Here is a 22,832-nt window from a genome sequence, read left to right as displayed (position 1 = left end):
ATGTGCTAGTCTCTTGCACAGCATATGCAACAACCTCCTCTGTTACCTCAGCAGTGGCCCTTTCAATTATACTGTCACGTTTCTTTTGCAAATACTTGATAAGAGCCATGAGAGAGTTGTGGCTTGTTTTCCTATACTCTAGTGTTGCTTTCTCATCTGATTCCAAGGGTTGGCTATTGGCACTTGATGGAGAGGATCCTTCCATTTCATCTGATGCATCAGATGAAGCCCTAGAGAGAAGGTATGCATCTGAAGCTGATTCAAGTGTCTTCTCTGACTCAGTAACAGATTGGCTTTTAGGAATGTCTATTAATGGATATAAAGAAAGCACATATGTAATGTCAACTGGAGATTTTAAGAATTGTTCCATAGCCTCCTCATAGCTCCCATTGTCAAAAAGATGGTGACCATACCTGCACGAACCCGAAAACAATAATATAACAAGGCAATAACAATTCTAAAACCAAGAACAAGGTTGACAACAAGAATCACTAGCCTGTCCCTATTTCTTGGAAGGATCAATAGTTTAAAGATATTGACCACATAATTTAACTTCATTTAAAATGTTTCAAATGATAAAGAAGAAAATTTGACAAGAGTTAAGATAAATATGTGGTACAATCGAATGCACATTCAATGTAGAAATAGCTTATTTCTTCGAATGGCAATTTTAAACTTGCTACAAATTTACATAATCACTTCTAACAAAAATAAAGGAAATGTACACATCAAGTTGTTGGCACCAGTGATATAACCCAACAAGAATGACCACTTCTACAGTATGGGAACCATGAATATTTATACATTTCGATTTCAACATATGAACATGGAATGTGCAGCCTAGAGAAGGACTATGCTGGACAAGAATTTCCAATTAAATGCTCTCTTCTTTTTTTTGAGAATAAAATTTGGACCATTTCTTTATTTGTGCATGTCATCCTCACAGGGGCCATGCTAATCTTCTCTATATCGTTCCAATTTTATCGGATATCTCCGAAGAGACTCCAATTAAATGCTTTTATAAGAAAAGAAGCAAAAACAAGCCTACAATCATGATATCATAAAAACAGAGAAGTTCTTTAAAATATGCTAGACTTCGGAAAATAGAGGGAAATTCCAATTTCAAGCTTCAAAGATTATGGACTCAAAGACTCAAAGGATGCCATCTTCGGGAGTTTAAAACAAGGATATTTTCCATGCAGGTTCAGTTCCCTCCTGAGAAATATAGAGTCCAACGAACATTTTCATTGGTAAATATCAGTATGGAAGAACTCACCCGAGTAAGTCCGACTGGACACGCCCGAGTCATGTACAGCATGAGTCGTATACAAGCCCAAAGAATGGTAAAAAAGAAAAACAAAACTTGTTGAAAAATTAAAATAGTAAAAGGCAAACTAAATTATAAATAGCCTTAAAAGTCTAAAAAGATGGAAAAACAAAATATAACAGATGGAATACTAAAAAAATTGATTTATAGCTGGAAACAATTACGAAAAATCCAGTAAACGAGGGGAAAATGAAAAGTTGAGCATATGATAAGAAAAACTCGCAAAATCACCATCGAAAGCATTAAATTAAACATACTTAAACATTGATTTAGTAAAAAAATATAATCCTCATAATTTCTATTCTCTCTCTGAGTTTGTACCCTGGACTTGGCTCGGCAAGGTGCCAAGCCCAAGTCAACTCAGCCACGTTTTAAAACCTGTAACTTATCACAGGGGATGGGCTAGCAACTAAATGTAAGTTAAACCTTTGAAGTGTCTCCCTGTTTTTGTTCTTTTCATTTTTCCAATATCGGCTCCTTTTCAAAACCCAAAATTTCAGGACCTGACCTTATGAAAAATGACAGTTTCGGAAATTTCCAATAAATATAACACACCTCCAACATCAAGAAACAGATTGAAGCGCAACTTTTGTTTCATTTCTTATGCAGTTAACCATTTCATGTAAATCATTTAAGCTCCTAAAAGAGAGCAAACGATAAAGGGCCATCGTATTAGAACATTAAAAAAAGTAGTCCATCCGGCCATCACATCAATAGAAGTGATTGATGGCAATCAAGATAGAGTTGGACCCACAGATGGGTTATGTCCTGTTCCAACAGAAACCGCTCTCTCTCCATCACTGTCATCACTCCAATGAATAGTGATGGCCCAATGAACTATGCTCTTTCCATTAGCCATTGGATTATAGCATATAATTTTCCCCATTAGGATACCTTGTGATGATGTCGCACTCACACCAAAATTTGGATGATGGTGAGAGGAATGTTTACCGAATGCGAATTGAACCTTCCTTGGCTGCTCGAAGAGTTGAATCCTCTGGGGGAAGTAACTCACATAAAGCCAAAGCCTCTTCAAAGTTGCTAGATGCTGTTAGTTGTACTATCTATGATCCAAAAAGAAAGGTGAATTACTAGCAATAGGAGAAGGGGACATGAACGAAAGAAGAATAATAAATAAATCAGAAATAATAATAGGCTAAGTACTAGACTGGCACAAGACTCGTAACATGAAAAGGTCTCTAGCTATTAACTATACCAAATATCCTAATGAAGATTATTCATAGTAGATGAAGAAACTAATGAGAGAGTCCTGGGTTAGCTTAAAGATAGAATTTTAAACCAGATAGAGCACGACAGCACTTTAGTTCCACAATTTTCAACCAAAAATTCCACTGAGAGTGATTTCGAAAACCATTGAGTAGCTGACAAAGACAAAATGCTCTCAAAGTAGTAGACAGATCAATATCCAGATCCTCAATATCTACATTAAGTGGGTAAGCTTATTCACATTTGCGTTATATTGTTAACATGACCACCATGGCATTAAATGAGTTTATTCACAGTGCATTGCTCAAAGGACAAACAGATAATCCACAAGGATTCATCCACTAAAAACATACTTGTGCATCAAGCCATGAACCTTAGGTGCATGTCATCTTTCTATCATTAATTATCAAAGAAAGACCACAGCACTAAATGAGTTACTTCATAGCACTGTTCTAAGAAAGACAAAAATGTGCAAAAGGAATTCTTGATGATGTTACCACTAGTAATACACCTGTGCCTTAACCTCATGCTTACTTCTTTATACACTTTTTGTTAACTCTCGAAATAAGGACAGACCTGTGCACCGAGGGGAACAGGTAACAACCCATAGACTGAATTCTGTAAAGTAGCTATCACACAGTGCTTGCTTGAAAGAAGACCACGAGCATCTCGGAGAGCAATTGTTTGAACCAACGGATAAGGAGCTCTAAGAGAACGTATCTGCGATAAAAAAAACAAATCCCAACACAAATGACTACCATGAAAAAACATGTTTAGTATGGTTTAACTATAGATCAGATAATTTCTCCTGAACCAATCAAGGGTATCCACCAAAAATCTAATAAGAAAACAGCAAAGAAAGAAATATATATATAAAAGAAAGAGCAAAGGTACTTATACACCAAGCAAAAGAAAAGTTCAGTTCACCTCAATGTGCCTTGGTAAACGAGCAACTGCATACTGCATGTGGATTGCAACAGATCCAGGAGCATCAGACCAACAAATCCTGCCTTCTGGCAACACCTTCCCATTTTGGTCGAAGAGAAATCCAATGTTATCCTGGTATATTCATAAAAGCTATCAACTCATACACCAACGGAATTGTAAGATTTCTATTGTGAAAAGTTTCCAAACAATGGAACACATAAGAAGGCAGAGCAAAAGCCAAATATTTTTAGGGGAAATTAACAGTCTGTATTGAGTAAGATAAAAAAACTATCTACATTTTGCTGCTGTATACGCAAAATTGCTTATGTAACAAAATCCTTGTACAAAATTGGATGGCATAGCAAACCAGCCTGGGAGCTGACCAAGCAGTCCGGGGTGGGAGTCTATAAGTTATTGGGATAAGAGCAGGATCAAGATCAAGATCTGGGGATTGTAAGAGGTTAGAAGGCCCCTATGATTGGGGCTGTCCATATGATGAACGAGATCCATTGAGGATCCCTTTCCTGGTGCACAAGAGCAAGATTCCATAGCAGAATTGCCACCTCAGTTGGGAGATACAGCAGTTATGATTCAGAATGACCAACTGAAAAATCTGTCTCCCCTTGTTCTGCTAATTGTAAGCCTTCACATTAGCTTCTCTCCCCAATGTTTAAAAGAAGCATTCAACGAGCTGATGATAGCTAGGAGGTCAAATAGTGGTTTGTACGAACGAGCGTTGATGTCACTCTTGCACCCCAAGAAATTACATTTTGAGAATCCCCTCCACTAAAACAGAGAACCCCCAGCTGTTATCAAACAGTTTTAAGCCTTCCAAAAGAGCTCGAGCCTCAGAAATGGTAGTGTTTACAATCCAATAGGACCTGAGATTATGAACATACCTGGGATGAGCTTTCTCAAACAGTCCCTTTATCCCTGCCAAGGCCGGGATTGCCCAGTGAACAGCCATCAAAATTACCTTGACAACGCCCAGACAAGGAACGTACCAATGGCTACTTCATTGCTGGTTGCACATGGGCTTTGAAAACAGTATTGTCACTAAAATTTAACATGAAATCCTCCATAAAAAGAAAGCAGGATTCCTTTTGATTCCGCTCCCAAAAAATTACTTTAGCCAAGATGTGATCAAGCACTTTCTCTGCTTGAGCCATTCGGCTATCAAAAATGTGACTATCATCTTCCAACCAGATAAACACATTGTAGCCAGGACCATTGCCCTCCAGAACACGAGGCCCAAGGTAGGGAAGGGAGGGAAAGATGGGCCAGAAACAGCTGTTCGGCCAACATAGGAACCATCCCAAAATCATCCAAACCATTTAAGTAGTCTAGACAAAATTTTACCCTCTTCCAAGCAATGTAGGAAGAGATGATCTATAGTTTCTTCCTTGTTGCACGTGTTGCACTGATTAGGGAATGAAATACATCTACATTGAAACTGATCACACGTGTGGGCCTTTAGGAGAGCACTACCCAATTGAAAGATTGAAGTTTTGGTGGTATGGGGGAAAGCGCAGGCCAGCAGCAGTGTAGAAATGGGATTATGGGCAAGGAAGTTGATGGGGGGAAATTGATAGAACAGTAAAAGTAGCAAGGAGAAACCCTAGGGTCTCTTCCTCACGCCCAATGTAGGTTCAAAAGCCTGGAGCTTTATACCAAATTGATGTAGAAAAATTGAAGGAGCAATTAAAAATCAGCAATAATGGAGAAAAAGCATGACTATAAATCAAGTCTAGAGAAGAACTTTTCTTACATAAAATAAAATTCATACGAATAACATAAGCATCCCATAATGTGACATTCAGCCTTTTATAAGCCTAGGTAACCCTAAAATTAACTTAAGATCCCAGTAAACAATATTATACTCTAAAACATCCCTAAACAATATTAAAAATCTCAGAGATACCCATGTAAACTGTAACCTATGATCAGCACCAATGAATAGGATCTGTAAACAGTACCCATGAATAGTAACTAGTGAATAGTAAAAAAAGAAAAAAAAAAAATAGAACTAAGTGTTGAACACTAACCCCACATTATAATTCTTACAAAATTAACCCTAATAATATGAAATAAAAACAAACACCCACATTCATGAAAATTAAAAAAATAAATAAATTAAATTTTTGAATCACCCAGATCTTTATATCCGTCATTCTCCCCCAGTTGGAGAAAACTCACCCACAAGTTTTTAAATCAGTTAGTAAGAATTCTCCTCTAAACACAAGGTCTCTCTCAGCCCGAATATTGCGCATTGTCATTTGGGCTTGATCCATGAACTATGGGCTACGGGCCTTATCAAAATAGCCCCAAACAAGTTGCTAAGGATTTTGGTTCACCCAACTTTAGTAGCCTACCTTTGTGGGGATGGAATACTCTAATTGGAAACAAGAAAGATCAGCCCTACCATTGGTGAGAGAAAAGAGCTCTGTATGATCGCTGCGTCCTCTTTTACCTCTTCACCATCGCCACTATCGTAATCTTTTTTTTTTTACCACCACTATCTCAGTCGTTACCATCATTGCAACAACGATCACCATTGACTGTAACTTGTTCTTCGTCATAAATAAGAACTCAAAGTTCTTCATTTTCATCCAATGGTCCACCAAAGATATGATCACCTGGCTCTTATCAAAAATAGGATCATTATCAAAGATAAGGGCAATACAAAAGAGAGGATCATCCATTGATTCAAAGAACATTGAATCCAATTGAAGATTGGATCCTTGGTCTCCTTCAAAATTATGCTCTTGTAGATACCATCGTGTATCAAACCATCTACATAACTTAACATGTCATCAGTCCGTTTCCACTCAGTCTCGGACACTGATTCGCACCAATCTCCACGAAAACCCTCACGATTTGGATCTATCCCTATAGATTCCTCTTCATTTAGGGCACATTGTTGCTAGTCTCGCTTACGCAACAACTGTGTAACCCTCTCCATCAAGTTATTGATTTTCTTGCACAATCGTATCAAATCAGCATCCCTATAGCTAAGACTCCCACAATCAGCCATTGCAATCTCTAGCCATCTTCAAACCGAGCTCTGTTACCATGGTTTTAAAATGCGGCCGCATCATGCGGTATGCGGTGGGCTCCGCATTAGAACTGATCGCATATGCGCTTTTGACCTATGCGGCCGCGTATGCACCACATCGTACCTGCATCCCGCATCACACCACATCCCCTTCCGCCGAAATTTTTTTCAATTTTGCCTCTCGGGGAGGGGCAAAATGGTCTATTTGACCATCCAAAAATGGGGAAAACTGTTTGGGGGGTATTAAATCCCCAAAACGATGATTTTCAGCCACTTTTGTGACTTTTTTTCCATCAAATAGAGGGAAAAAAAATATTTGGCGGAAATTTATTTTTCATTCAAAATTGACTCCTAAAATGGATGATTGTATTAAGTTATTAACTATTAACTCTTCTTGAGCTTGACTTTTGGTTTGTAATATCACTGTTTTGTGCTCATGGTTGTTGATGGTTGTGCTTTTGTGCTTATGGTTGTTGATGGTTGTGCTTTTGTGCTTATGGTTGTGCTTATGGTGTAAATTTGTGCTTATGGTTGTTGATTGTTGAATGTTTTATGAAGCTGGTTTCAAGTTTCTAGTTCCTATCAGGGGATAGTGGATAACTGGATACAAAATCTCCGACAGCTAATAATTTTGAAGTTAATCATTAAACTAAAATACCTACTATCACATATATCACCTCTATATTTTTTTCTATGCATTAACCCATTTTTTTAGATTTTTTTTAAAAAAAATACAGTTATTGACCCCATCGTCGCGACGCACCTGCATCCGAGCCACATCGCGCCGCATTGGCCCCCCCACTGATTTTGGCCACATCCCGCATTTTAAAACACTGTCTGATACCACTTGATGCAGGAAGGAAAGGTGGAAAATTAAATCTAGCTTTTTCCCGATCCTCAAACAAATAAAATTCAGCAATAAAAGAGAAAAAGCATGGCTATAAATCAAGCTAAGAGAAGAACTTTTTTCTTTCATAAAATAAAAATTATTTTAATAACATAAGCTTCCCATAATGTGACATCCCACCTTTTATAAGCCTATGAAACCTAAAATTAACTTAAGATTTAAGTAAACAAAATTTAAAACTCTAAAATACCCCTAACGTTCATTCCAATAACACAAGTCCCAAGATGTGACATCCTACCTTTCCTTCTGCACCAATTTGGTATCAAATCTAGTTCGAAGATGGTTAGAGATTGCGATGGATGATCTTAGCCTTAGGGATACCGATCTCATTCAAATGCGTAAAAAACTCTACTTGACAGACAGGGTACATAGTTGTTGTGCAAGAGAGAACAACAACAGTGTGCCCTAAACAAAGAGGTCTATACAGGGATAGATCCAAATATTGAGGCTTTTTATGGAAATTTGTGTGAATCTAAGCCCGAGTTTGAGTTGCAACAGACCAATAATAGCATGTCAAACTACAGATGGGTTTGATGCGCGATGGCAATGATGGGAGAATAATTTTGAAGGAGAACAATAAGGATCCAATCTTCAATTGGTTTAAATATTCTTTCAATCGACGGATGGTCCTATCTTTGATAGTCATCTTATTTTTGATAAAGAATCAGGTGATCATGTCTTTGATGTTGATCCTATTTTCGATGAACCATTGGATCAAAACGAAGAACTTAGAGTTCCTATCTAACAAGTTGCAGACGATTGTGATGATTGCCCAACGATGGTAATGATGGCGATAGTGGTGATGGCGAAGAGGGGGCAACAACTATGACCAACTCTTTTCTCACACCAATGGTAGTGCTGACCCTTCCTATTTCCATTTTGAAGATTCCACCCCACAGATACATGCTACTACAGTTGGCTGCACCAAAACCTTCAACAATTGATTCGAGGGTATTTTTAATCAGACCCACACCACAATTCACAGGTCCCAGAATTAAGCCCCAATATCAATGTGCACTATCAAGTTAAGAGAGACCTTGTGTATAGAGGAGGATTTGTATTAACCAATTTCAAAACTTGAGGGTGACCATTCTCCAGCCAAGGGAGAATGTTGGAGATCAAGGGTTGGGGATTCAAAAAATTTATTTTATTTTTAAATTTTTATTTTCATGGATGTGAGGTAACATTTTTTTTTTTTGTTAGGGTTAATTTTTTAGGAATTATAATGTGGAGTTAATCTCCAACACTTAGTTTCTATTTTTTTTTTCTTCTTTTTGTTTTTGTTGTTCAATGGTTTCTATTCATGGGTGCTGCTCATGTGTCCATTTCAACAGTACACTTCATTGGTTACTGTTAACATGGGCATTTCTGAAATTTTTAATTTTTTTTAGGAGTATTTTAGAGTCCTAAATTATTAACTTGGATCTTAAGTTAATTTTAGGGTTTTATGGGCTTGTAAAAAGTGAGACATCACATTATGGGAAGCTTATATTATTGGAATGAATTTTATTTTATGAATGATGTAAGTTCTTCTCTTGGCTTGATTTACAACCACACTTTTCCTTCATTATTGCCGATTTGAACTTGTTTTAGGTTCGGGAAAAAGGTGGATTTAATTTCCCACCTTCCCTTCTCGCATCAAATTAAATATCCATGTGAACAATACCTATGAATAGTATCAGTGAGTAGTACCCAAATTAGTAACCAATGAATGGTAAAAAGAAAAAAAAAAAATAAGAACTAAGTGTTGGAAATTAACCCCACATTATAATTCTTAAAAAATTAACCCTAACAAAAAATAAAATGTACACCCACATCCATGAAAAAAAATTTTAAAAAATAAAATTACGTTTTTGAATAATCCAATTGTTGATCTCCATCAAAAGCGGTAAAAGCAGGTCACCATAAAAGTAACACTTGGGAAAGGGTCAAAACCATCTTATCTCAACCAAGGCGAGGAATATAAGTCGCCTTGAGAATATCCAATGCAGAAATAACATCAGATATCTTTTTAGTCCATTAGGTCCCTCCAGAATTTTGGCCCAACAACTTCATAGGATTAGGCCACCATATCCCCCTGGTCCAATGCCCGTAAAAAGTCTTGGGTAGAGTGACTCCAAAGTAGAGTCCTCAAGCCACAACACTTACCATGGGTTAAAGCAATCTGTTGTTCTCACCCTATATCTTATGTTTGGTATGAATTTTGGGTGTTGTTCTCACCTTATATCTTATGTTTGGTATGAATTTTGGGTGTTGTGCTCACCCTATATCTTATGCTTGGTAAGAATTTTGGGTGTGCCACAAGTACACCTTTCCATGTACCCCAAGCATTCGCACTAGTTGAGCCCCTAGGCAGCAACCTAGTATTTCTAGGTCGTACCTATTGAGAACCACTTGTTGCGACGGGTGATCCTCTTGAGATGCACACTGCCACCAACACTTGCCAAATAGCATTGACCTCTCTTAGTCTCGTAATATCCAAGCCCCCCTCTTTTATCGTTTGCACATCTGATCCCAAATAATTTGATGAAATATATGTTCTCCACCTGCAGAAGACTACAGAAGATCTCTCATCACGTGCTCTATACAATTTGCAAAGGCAGCCAGCATTCAAAAGTGCGACATATGAAAGACTACCATATTTTCTAGAGTCGCCTTAGCTAAAGTAATAATTCATCCCCCTAAGGGACAAAGTCCTGGTTTTCCAGGCAAAATGTCTACAAACAACCTTCACCACTGCATCCCGTAAGGCTTTGCATGGTTTGCTAGTACAGAAGGAAAAGCTCAAGTACTTCCAGGGGAATATGTTGACACCACAGCCCAGCATTTTTTCCAACTCTCTTTCTTTGCAGGTGACTAACACCAATCAATTTGGACTTCTCCATGTTTACCATGAAAATCATGTATGCTTCGAACAACCTAAGAAACAGCCACAATTTATCCACATGTTGTCGTTCGACATCACAAAATACCAATATGTTGTCTACATACTGAAGATGGGAAATTGCAGGCTCCCATGAACTCCCTTTGAAAGTTTGCAACAAGTCTAGATTGTACATCAGGGAGACTGATTGACTAGACATCCGAGCCATAATAGTGAAAGAAAACAAGGATAGAGTCTCATTGTCAGAGCCCTCTAAAGGCTGTGGAGAAAGTTTTGAGGGTTCCATTGATGATCACAAAAAACCACAATAAAGATAACCCCCAATCCAAGCTCTCCATTTGCTTCCAAAGCCCATATGTTCAAGTAGATCCCAGTTACATGGTCATAAGCCTTCACCCAATCAATTTTAAGAATAGGCTCAGGCCTTTTGGCTTGAGATCATGTATGGATCACTTCTACTATGAGAGAGCACTTGCTCATGTTTTCTCGATCCTCTACAAAAGTGCCTTGAGTAGATATGTTGACATGGTTCAAAACCGCCTGCAATTGGAATGCTAGTACCTTGGATAGAATTTTGAATGCATTGTTCAACATATTTAATTGCTTGAAATCTTAACTGCTTCAAATCCTGCAACCGTTCTACCCCCTCCACTTTAGGAATGAAAGCTATGAAGGTGGTGTTCACGTCCAGAATCATCATTTCCCGATGAAAGAACTTTACGACGCGGGAAAGCACATTGGGAGCAAAGTTTATCCCATAACTTCTCAAAGAAAGCCATGGGAAATATTGTCTGAGGCCGGTGCCTTATCCTGGCCAAGGTCAAATAATGCTTCGCATATTTCTTCCTCAGAAAAAGGTCTCTCAAGCCACTCGGATCCATCCCCTGGCAGTTAAAATAAAAAAAAATGTTCAATATCCTACACCATCTCTGGCTTGGGCCAAAAAACAACTTTTAAAAATAACCAATTATTACCCTTTTGATCACTTGGGTCTTCATGGATCCAAGTGCGCTCTCTGATTTGGAGGATTGTATATGCCCTACTACGACAATTTCCTGTTTTGTGGGAGTAGCTTGTGTTTCTATCCCCTCACAAAGCCATTTTCACAGGAAGCTCCCAATAAATTTCTTCATGTTTAAAGATGTTTCTATAGTTCAGTGTTATCAAGACCAAGCCAATCATTGTATCGGTGACAGCCTTAGTCAAGTCCAAGTTCGTTGAACTACATAGTTCACTGGTCAGACAAGTCTAAAATTTAAAAGAAATTGGTCAAAACCATTTTGAACTGGCCAATACCCCCTAGTCTCTACTGACCGGTTCAGACCAATTTTTTACAAATTTAGTGCTCCCTCAGGCTTGAGACCCCCCAAACTGACCGGTTGGGGCACCATTCACCAATTCCCATTCCAGACCGACCAGCCTGAGCCAGTCTTAATTACATTGCCATAGCGATTGTTTGCCTCCACCCTTCTGGCCCTTTCTCCTGAATCTAGCTCCCTAATCACCTCCTTTAACAAATGTCTTCTCTTCCAAAAATTTCTCTGCAGATTGCGTGCCCACTGACTACAGTTTTTCTTTGAGCAATTTTAGCATTTCAACCAATCTAAACCCAAGCCAACCATGGTCTTCAAACAATGAATGGGAATCAGCTGGCTCAATTGTGCTTCCTCTTAATCAATAATTCAAATCTACGTGGCCTAGTGTCAAGCCCCAACTTGGTGCATGCATGATGGTCAAGGGTGCAATCAGGGAATCTCCCTTGGCTAATTCACTAACCAGCTATCTAACCTCTCGCACAAGCGCCATGCACTTATGCTACTTGGCATCTAATAGCGCCAACTCATGGCGGGCCAATAATTTACACATACACTCCTATTTGGGGTGGAAAGTCAAGCCTTGGGTTGAGTGGATGGCCGCGACAGACAAGGGTTGTCAGAAGCATGGTGCGTGAAGGCTGGAGCGCGATGACCTTGTGGTTACACAAATGGACAGTGGGTAGTCAATGACCAGGCTGCCCAGACTGGGTAGGTGCTAAATTTGAATTAAATTAAAAAATTGAGCAGTGCAAGTTAGACCAAAGATTCGTAAAACGGTCAAGACATAGACTACTAGAAAGATGGAGACGCTTACACGACTTTCCCAGACTGACCAACCATCTAGCCTCACCCTGAGACATGACTTGAAAGTGGAAGTTGAACCTGTGGGATGTTGTAACTGACCTAGTGATGGACTCTTGTAACCGCCCAGGAGGTGGGTTGCATGGCTAGCTGCCAGATGCCCTAGACCAAGCCATGTGCCATGGCTGGTCACCACCTGCAATCCATGTGAATAGAGTTGCTTGTAATTATGTATCTATATATAGCAATGGCTCAAACCCTTGGTGGGCATTTGTGGCAGTACACTTCGTAATTGTATAGCTTGAATTAACTGAGATATGGCCCTTAACACATTTGTCTTGCAATGAATGAGAGTGTGATGTGTGTTTTCTTACTTGGTGCACATTAAGGAAGGCTGAACTTGACCCTTAGCTACTGGTAGAGCGTCAAGGCCGCAGGTCGCCAAGTGAAAGAATTGGCACCGCAACATCTAGCACCATTGAACCCGGCTCAATATCAAACAGGATAGGGGTATGGTTTGAGTTGGTACAACTGTGTTATGTACCCCTAAGAATAACTCCTCCCATTCTAGGGAAACCGGATAAGATACGACCAACCCAATGCTTGGACCAGGTAAGTTGAACCATTCAACAAGAGGTCTACCAGATCATCATCATCTGAGCCTTTTCACAACTCTTTGAGGTCAGTTACATGAATCGTGTTTCGCCATTCTCTCTACCAAGGGCTATCCATCAATGAGACCATAAATCACCATAAATCTTTTCATTACTTCTATCTAGCTCTAATTCTATGGGTCACATCTTCCTCAATCTCTCTAATCTCATGGATTAATGACCCAAGATATCAAAAATAATCTCTTATAAGTACGTTTTTTTAAAAGAAGAATCTCTTATAGGTACTTCTCGGACATCAATTTAACTAATTCCTTGTTTCTATACCTATTATTATTAAACTTTATTCTATACATTATGCCTTAGTCCAACTAATTTTAAAACATTTATATTCTAGAGCATCCATCTAAAGCCTTAACTTTACATTAACACCATCTCTAGTCTCATCAATCAAAGCTATGTCATCTGCAAACAACATACAATACAGTACTTCATCCTGTACATGCCTAGTCAACTCGTCCATAACCAAAACAAAACGATAAGGCCTCAACGCTAACTCCTAATGTAGGCCTATTGTCACTAAATACTTACTTGTCTCTTCACTAGTTAGTGTTCCCTCGTACATATCTCTCACCGTATTAATCTATTTTGTTGAGACTCATTTATTTTAACACCCACCAAATTAATTCTCTAGGTATCCCATTGTATGCTTTCTCTAAATCAATAAAGAACACGTGGAGGTCTTTTCTCTTCCCCTTGAACGTCTCCATTAATTGCCTAAGTAGGAAAGTAGCCTCAATTATTTGCCTCCCTAGCATAAAACCGAACTAATTTTTTGATACACTCATTTCATATCACAGTCATTACTCGATCACTCCCTCCCACAATTTCATAGTGTGGCTCATAAGTTTGATCGCTCAATAGTTTATACAATTCTGTATACATCCTTTGTTCTTATAAATAGTTATCACAATATTTTCTCTCCATTCATTTGGCATTATCTTTGTTCTCAAAACCTTATTGAACAACTTGGTCAACCAAGATATGCCAATCTCTCCCAAGCACTTCCAAACCTCTATAGGGATACCATCTGATCTTAAAGCCTTTCTTATCAGCATCTTTCTCAAGGCTTCTTTCACTTCAGATATCTTAATCCTATGAAATGTATCTATGATCTCTGACCTCATTTATGTCAAAAGTTCCTCCTAACGTTATGCTTCCATAGTCGTTGTCATTTAGTTAGCTTTGAAAATAAATTCTCCAACTTTCATTGACCTCATCATCCTTCACCAAGATCCTCTGATCCTCACTTTAATGCAGTTAATATGATCTAGATCCCTACACTTCCTATTCACATTTTTGCTAATTTGAAGACATCTTTTTCACCTTCTCTTGTCCCCAATTTATTATATAGATCAGCATATGCCTTTATCTTAGCTTTACTTAAAATTTTCTTAGCATTTTTCTTAGCATTTTTATATTCTTCCAAGTTTAGATCATTTTTATTCCTTTGCAAAGTTTTGTACAATGATTTTTTTCGCTTATAGCCTTTTGAACCTCATCACTCCACTACCAAGTTTCCTTATCTGAATGTCATGATGTATCCCATATGATATAAATAAAATCTGAATAAGCTAGCCGTGATATGGCCATTTCAGTTCTTCTCATGCACCACCTTGAGGTATTGAAGTCCCCTCCAATATATCAGAGAAACGAGGCCAATGAAGCTACTCATACCTAGTTCAGTGAAAAAACCTCCCTAAAGGTCGGTCTATTTAGACAAGAAATCGTTGTGAACTTCCACTGAAGACCATTCAAGACTGATGAAGGTGACTGAGACTGAATAGTCTCCAATGATAACAAAGATGACAATAAGAAAATGCTTTGGTCCTAGAGGACCCAAATGCCTACTAAGGTTCCATGTGCACATAAAGGCCTTCCATTGGCAGGGGAGCCTCCCTCATACTCAGTGTGCGAGGGAAGGGGCTACCAATTTGGTTTCCACAAGTGTAAGTACCTGGGGCTGACAACTTCGTGCAAAGGCAGAAATGGCATTTTTCTTTGCCGACTTACCAAGAACCCTGATATTCAATATCAAGATCTTCCTTGGTAAAAGTGGTTGGGGGAGGCCAGACGTCTGGGTGAGCATTAGGGTAGAGTTCATGCAGGGTGGATGAACCAGGGGGGCTGATTTGAAGCCGCAACCTTCTCGTAGGTCTTGCGCAAGACGCAAATAAGTTCTCTGCAACCTCTCCCTTCGCTTTTACCTTTTCCTTTAGCATTATTCTTGCTGGCTTCGCTGATTTCTTCCACAAGACTGCTGTAGGAGAACCCCAAGAACTTGCAGAGCTTGTTCGATGTCTCCCTCCGCTCTTTCCAGTCACTCGACTTCATCGGAGTCCACAAAATAATAGGTTCTACGTCTAAACAAGAGGAGACTTTTGTTTCAGCTGCCCAAGGTAGGAAGTTGAGCAGATAAGGGTCGTCAGAAACTCCTAGGCCATGTCACACAGAGAGAGGAACCTGCACTAGAGGAGCTAAGCTGGGGCCACTCATCTGGGGTGGAGGGAAGCAAAGTTAGGACAAAGATTTCATCGAGAGAGGGGATAAAAGGGTGGCCAAGTCAGGAAAAAGCAGATTGAGGGAAGGGATAGATTAAAAAGAGCAAAAGTCAAATATTGCATTCATAATTCTTGAAAGCTGCATATAACCCATCCAATTCAGTTCAGATAGGTTACAATTTTCTTGTGAATATTTCAATTTATCTAAACAAAGGTTCTTTCTCTTTCTCAAAAATTCAGTCATTGGCTCACTATGAGTAAAATTCAACCCTTTCAGCTTCAAAAGAATTGGTAAACGATCACAAATAAAGATTCTGAAGATACACATGAAATAGCACACACCAAGCACAAAGGCCACTTTCAAACTCCAGAAAACATAACATTTATTTTTTGGGGTTATACATGTGAAATAATCAAAACACCAGAAAACCCGAAAAACTAAAATGAAAATTATAGAAATGTAGACGCTCTAAGAAAATGGAAAAACAAGGAAAATAAGGTTTTGAGTACCCTTCCCAAGAGAAGCCCTCCGGAAGGAAGGGGAACAACCGATGGTGGAGCAATCCTTCCACTTGTAAAAACCTCGGTGAGTAAACTGTTGGTGGTGTTTAGTATCATGTATTCTCTCCTAATTCCCAAACAAATATTCTCACCACACCATCCCATCGACTTAACCATATCAAGAACATTGAACTCTTTCAATTCTATAAAGTCTCGTCCTCCTGATCGAAAGAGAAGAATGCAGAATCAACATCATAAACAAAAATGAAGAAAAAAAAAAGGACAAAAGAGAGATAACCAGGGCGGGGGCGGAAGGGGGGAGAGCGAGAGAATAATACAAACCGACCACACCATGAATCTATGACATCAAAGCAAGTAAATTGTTCTCTTGAAAATAAATAAATTGCATGAAAAAATAAAGCGTAACAAAATCCCATTCCAAGGATAGGAAAATGAGGAAAAACCCAGTGAAATTCCAAAATTCATCTCCCAAATCCATCTATAACTAAGAAACACAAACAGAATCTTGGCCAACATATCACCAACAAGTGGAAACTAGATCAATATGATATAGAAATACACATTAAAAGAAGAAACTACAATATGGAGAGTGATAAATTTGATAAATATAATTTATTGGTAAAATTATACCAATGTAACTCAACTAAAAAAAAAAAAGAGTAATTCAGTGGGGATTCTTTGGGCACCCACCTTTTGGTGAGAATGGAGTGAGAGACTTTATCATGGGGCTTGTTAGTACTATCGCCAAGGCCCTAGCCCATTCTCGATGTAACTCAACTAAACCACAAACATAATACAGTATGATTGACTCCCAGAAGTTTAAATAATCATTACTTTAGAAAATAGTCAAGCTCTCAATATATTGTTGTTCACAACAATGAAGCTCATCTGCTAGAATTGAATATAACACGGCACAATAATAAAAGAACAATTGTTTCATGCAGGCTGAACCGCATTTCTACAATATGCGGTCCAAAGGTATAAAGCATTCATCTTTTAAGATGGATAAAATAGGTGGTCCATCTAAAAAAAATTGCACCTAATGTTCCAAATGTTTTCTCAATATAACTATTATTGCTAGTTTTCAAAACTGATTTATTTTTTCATATTCATGATCTTCATGTTAAAAGATTATATATTCTGTACAAATTAGGATCAAATTATATTTAAAATATATATTTATTGCCAAGCCCACATTTCTACATTTGCAAGCGCACGCTAACCGCGTCCATAATAAAAAAGTATGGTTGGAAAAAATCAAAGACATAGCAATGTAGAAAAAGGATGTCATTTTACTCAAGCCAAAATAATAAATCATCTAAAAATAAATAAACCACTAATATCAAATATAAGGGAACATTTTTATTCTTTTTAGCTTTTCTTTTTTCCATTTCCATTTATGTACAAGGATGGGTTTCTAAAAGGGTTCTCTAAGGTTGAGTAGATGGGTCATTTATTAGCATATTAAATTCTATAATATAAAAAAGGGAAATTCCAGGAAAATTGCATTTTTTTATAAGGATTGAAAATAATTCCCTATAGTTTATATTTGGGCTCAAGCCCAACTTTTCGAGAACATGTATTTTATTTAAACTTTATTCTTTTATGTTTATCATATTAAGCTCAAATTTCAGGGTTACTAAAATACCACTTACAAGTTTCAGGGTTATTTCGGCCATTGTTTCTTTCAATTTATTTTCTTTGTATTTTTATGAGTGTTGTGATGGTAAGAAATTTGGCCAGCCCAAATTTGAGCTTAATCAAGGTATAAGATAAAAATCCAAAATTAAAATACCATATGCTTCTAAAAGAGTCGAACTTCAGCATAAAATAGAAAATAAAGAGGACTATGAATTCCAATATAAAAGATCAGGTTAGTATAAGGCGCCCTCCTCATATTGTAAAAGTAAAAATGCATATCTAAAATTTGCTCAGATATATAGTTCCAACATCGAAAACCTTACAATGGCTTGAAGGTCTATTTTTATCCTTAATTATGAAATTTAAAATTTCAAATATAGTATAAATTGAGCAGATCTATAAACACATAAAAGTTGTGAAAATAGAAGGTCCAAATAACTTGTTACAAGAAAATTCTTTTCATGTGATTTGAAGTATCCCATACTGTTATCTCATGACCACATATGCAATCCCCATCATGACAGTTATCAACTGTCCACTCAATGTATTGATCTGTAATGTCTCACTCTCTCCATCACCGTTGCAATGACCAATCCAACTACAAAAAAACCTCATGATCACATAGCCCCTATGATCTTGAACTAAAAGAAAAACATTCCCTCACCTTCTAAGCTCTCTCTCTCTAATCCAACTACAAAAAAACCTCATGATCACATAGCCCCAATGGATCTTGAACTAAAAGAAAAACATTCCCTCACCTTCTAAGCTCTCTCTCTCTCTCTCTCTCTCTCTCTCTCTCTCTCTCTCTCTCTCTCTCTCTCAAATCACTTTTAGATAGAGAGGAAAACGTCATCATGATCTTTGTATGTTAGAGAGAGAAAGATTGCAAAAATGTAATCATTTTGACATACCAAGGCCTATTTTGGAAGACTGAGAGAGAGGAGGTGATATAATGGCTTTTTTTAATTTTGTGTTACTGTGTTTTTAGGTTTGGGATTATTTTGGATTTCTAGTTTCCTTTAGGGGTACTTGTGTTTTTTTAGTTCTAGAGATTTAAGAGGCAAAATTAGAATATCTAATATTAATTAGAAATTCTTAAGGAGCAAGTTAGGATTTAGAGTTCATTGCTTGCATAAATATGTAAATATTGGATCAAGAAAAAAAAGAGAAGAAAAATATATTTTGAATCCTGTGAAAATATTTTTTTTGGGGTGAACTCCCATGCAAACCCTAACTGATTGTATAATCTCTCAACCTTTATTATTTCTTTCTATTTATTCCCCATTTTCCTTGCATCAATTGGTATCATAGCCAGTAATTTCATCAATCACAATGCCACTAAAACCGCTCTTGCAATTGAGGAAGTATTGCCACAAGCCATAGAGCTTGTGAATCAACAAATGAAAAAGAGCACGTATCAACAAATGAAAGAGAGCACGTATCAACAGATTAAAGAGAGCATAAATCAAGCCATGATATATATTCAAGGTGAGATACATGGAATTCGAGACGAGATCAATGAAAATAAATCAACAATTGCAATTGTTAGAAATGTGGCTCATCAAGAAGAGGGCGCGTGCAACCACGTAGATCTGGCAGGAAATCTTAATCTTCAAGATCAAATAAAGAAACTACTTGAATATTTGGATATGAAAAGCACTAAACATTGCAAAATAGGTTGAAAACAACCCAAAAATGTAACAAATTTTGAAATCAATTGTGAAGAAGAAGAAGACAAGCACATGAAATACTCCCCTTTGAGCTTCGAAGGAGAAGTCAATATTAAATTGCTATTCCAAAGTTTGGTATTCCATAATTCCACTACAAGTTGTACACTAAGTGTCTAATTAATTAGTTCACTGAAGAAGATAAAAATGATTGGACTTCATCACCAATTTTCAAGAAGGCCTCTAAAGAATATGATGAATTCAACAAGCTCGAGGTCGAGATTCTCTCAACCTTGGGAGATTGGGTTTTTAATTTGTTATGTTACTAATTTCTCGATTTTAGGTTTGAGGATATTTTGGATTTCTACTTTCCTATAGGGGATCTCGAGATTTTATGATAAAGTATCTCAAGACTAATTTACTAGGTGTTGAAAAAGAAAGGAGTCTTCAGATACCTTATTAACTTGGTAAGAAATATGTATGAGGGAGCACTAACTAGTGTGCGAACAACTAGTGGATAGACTAGTGAGTTTCAAGTGACAATAGGTCTACATCAGGGGCAACGTTGAGCCTATACCTCTTTATCCTAGTTATGGACGACTTAACTAGGCACCTATAAAAAGAGGTATTGTGGTGTATGTTGTTTGCAGACGACATAATTTTTATCGATGAGACCCGAAGCAGCATAAACACACAATTTTGGAGGATGCTTTAAAATCTAAAGGTTTTAAAATTAATTGGACTAAGACAGAGTAAATGGAATGCAAGTTTAGTAATAATAAACGCAAAGACGAAGTAATTAAGATTGATGGCCAAGAGATACCCAAAAAAGCACACTTTCGATATTTTGAGTCAATAATCCAAGAAAATAAGAGATTGAGCAAGATGTTGCACAGAGAATTAGAGTTGGGTGGGCGAAGACGAGATATGCAAACAAAGTTTTATGTGATGTTGCATACCATCAAGCTGAAAGGGAAGTTTTATAGTATAGTTGTGAGGGCGAAAACACTAGCTTTGCGTTATGGGCATAATGTTAGGCCGTAAAAAAACAACCCATAAGATAAGTGTAGCTGAGATGAGGATGTTGAGATAGATGAGTGTCAAGAGAAAAAAGGATAGAATTTGTGAAATGAATGCATTAGGGATAACTTATGTATGGCTCCAATAAGCAATAACATGAGATAAAAGTAGACTTAAGTGAAACAACCATACGTAGTACAATAATAAAAAGTGAGCGTTAGTTCAAGTGGAAAGCTAAAAGTTGACGAAGGGATAGGGCCAAAAAGACAAAAAGTGAGAGTTAGTTCAAGTGGAAAGCTAAAAATTGATGAAGGGATTGGGCAAAAAAGACATGGTTGGAAGTACAAAGGGGTAAGGCAAAAAAGACATGGTTTGGTTGGAAGTACGAAAGGTTAGGGCCCAAAAGACATGATTGCAAGTAGTGCAAAAAGATATGAGGACTTATTACTTCATTAAGACTACGGTGAGTACAGTCTTTGATAGAGCAGAATCATAGACCAAAATTTATATAGCTAACGCCAAATAGTTGAAAAAAGAATCGATTATGATTAATTTTCTTTCTATAAAGCCCTTTTTTTTTTTTTTTTTTTTCCTTAGAAATTTGAGAGGTAAAATTGAAATTTGGGGTTCTTTTCAACCATTGGAGAGAGAGACTTCATTTTGAATTTGTGAAAATATTTTTTTTAGGTGGACTCCCTTGCACATCCTAAGAAAAGGCCCTTTATTATTTTATTTTATTTTTCTGATTGTATAATATCTAACCTTTCTTATTTTCTTTTATTTTTCTGATTTATTTGTTTTATTCGCTCCCTTCCAATAGAGGAAAATTGGGAAAGAAGGAGAGAGAAAACAAGCTTATCTAGATCAAGGAATCAAGAGAGATGAATCCTGTGAGAAAGACACAGGCCATCTAAAGAAGAAATTAAGGGAATGAGAGGGTAAGACTAAATATTGTGTGAGTCTCTCTCTCTCTCTCTCTCTCTCTCTCTCTCTCTCTCTCTCTCTCTCTCTCTCTCTCTCACTCTCTCTCTCTCTCTCTCTCTCTCTCTCTCTCTCTCTCTCTCTCTCTCTCTCTCTCTTACCTTCGAACCTGTAAATGACCACTTTCTTCTGCCTCCCCATACACAACATCCCCCTCCTCTCGTCCCAGCTATAAACATTCACCCCTTTTCCCTTCGCCAAAATGCCCCCGGCCTCAAATCCAGGTAACCTGTGAAACCCTAACCCCTCACTCGACAACCAGACCAACACCTTCCCATTCTTGATCACCTCCATTGATATCAAACCCTTCCTTGAAAACCCTGAAATCGATCTCTCCAGAGCGTAGGGCGTCCCTGCCACCCCAGCCCTAGATGATGGGGGATCATTGGAGATGGACGGCTGTGATGACTCGGGAGGGGGGGCGTAGATGCGAAGGGAGCAGTCGATGCAGGAGATGAGCAGCTTGGAGTCCCATAAGCCCACACACTCTACGGTGGAAGGGCAGTCCTTGATCAGTTGCAGGGAATCGTAGGCATTGTGCACCATTTTTAGAGAGAGAGTGATTTGGTTTCTATCTCTAGAAGATGATGATGAAGAGATGGTCTATTCTCTTTGCTGTTGTAAAAAGATGGAGAAGGGTATTATGGTTTGGACCCGGTTTCCATGCGGCCAAGCCCTATTTAGAAATACGGGCCTCTTAATAAATCTATTTTTAGAAATACGGGCCTCTTAATAAATCTATTTTTGAGATGGATTTTAAGACTTAATTTTTAAAGACATATAATCTTTAACCTGGAGATCATAAATATGAAAAAATAAATTATTTAAAAAAATAGAAATAATAATTCTAGCAAAAAAACATTTGCACCGTTAGTTTTCATTGTTTTTAGATGGAACATCCACTTGCATCCATCTTTAAGATGGATGTTTTACACTTTCGGGATCGCATATGTAGAAATACGGTCCAACCCGCATGAAACAATTTTCGTTATAGTTTTTTACCTTGTTTCTATACGGCTAAGTCTGCATATGTAGAAATGCGGACCTCTTAATCAATCTATTTTGGTGCTGGATTTTAAGACTTAATTTTTAAGAACATATAATAACTAGCATGAAGATCATGAATATGAATATGAATAAATAAATTTTAAAAACTAAAAATAATAATTCTAGTAAGAAAACATTTGGACCATTAGCTTTTATTCTTTTTTAGATGGAACACTTACTTGCATCCATCTTTAAGATGGATGCTTTACATTTTCTGAATTGTATATGTAGAAATGTGGTCAAGTCAGCATGAAACAGTTTTCCTATACTTTATGATATTGGTGCTTTTGTCATTATTAAGATAATGACTTTTCATATGCTCATCCTAGTCAAAGCCT

The 22,832-nt window shown here is 37.6% G+C and overlaps 1 protein-coding gene and 1 non-coding gene across 2 annotated transcripts; both read right to left on the bottom strand.

Moving 5' to 3' along the window:
• Positions 1 to 6: 6 nt before the first annotated feature.
• Positions 7 to 22,119, bottom strand: LOC148778916 (vacuolar sorting protein 39-like; the record flags this gene model as incomplete). The annotated part of the gene is made up of 6 exons (XM_088857180.1): positions 21,549 to 22,119; positions 16,127 to 16,338; positions 3,482 to 3,613; positions 3,131 to 3,274; positions 2,279 to 2,391; positions 7 to 413 (listed from the first exon to the last, which is right to left on the bottom strand). Coding segments are annotated over exons 1-6 (1,453 nt in total), but the record flags the coding sequence as incomplete, so codon positions are not given.
• On the bottom strand, positions 903 to 1,003 carry LOC148778917 (U6 spliceosomal RNA). Its single transcript, XR_016048728.1, has one exon. It is a non-coding gene; the product is annotated as a U6 spliceosomal RNA (small nuclear RNA).
• Positions 22,120 to 22,832: the final 713 nt, after the last annotated feature.

Source organism: Amborella trichopoda, unplaced genomic scaffold (assembly GCF_054954075.1).
Source record: "Amborella trichopoda isolate Santa Cruz 75 unplaced genomic scaffold, AtrichopodaSantaCruz75HAP2 v2.0 scaffold_1017, whole genome shotgun sequence".
Taxonomy (NCBI): Eukaryota; Viridiplantae; Streptophyta; class Magnoliopsida; order Amborellales; family Amborellaceae; genus Amborella; species Amborella trichopoda.
The sequence above is the reverse complement of the archived record's forward strand: the minus strand, read 5'-3'. Positions and strand labels throughout refer to the sequence as shown.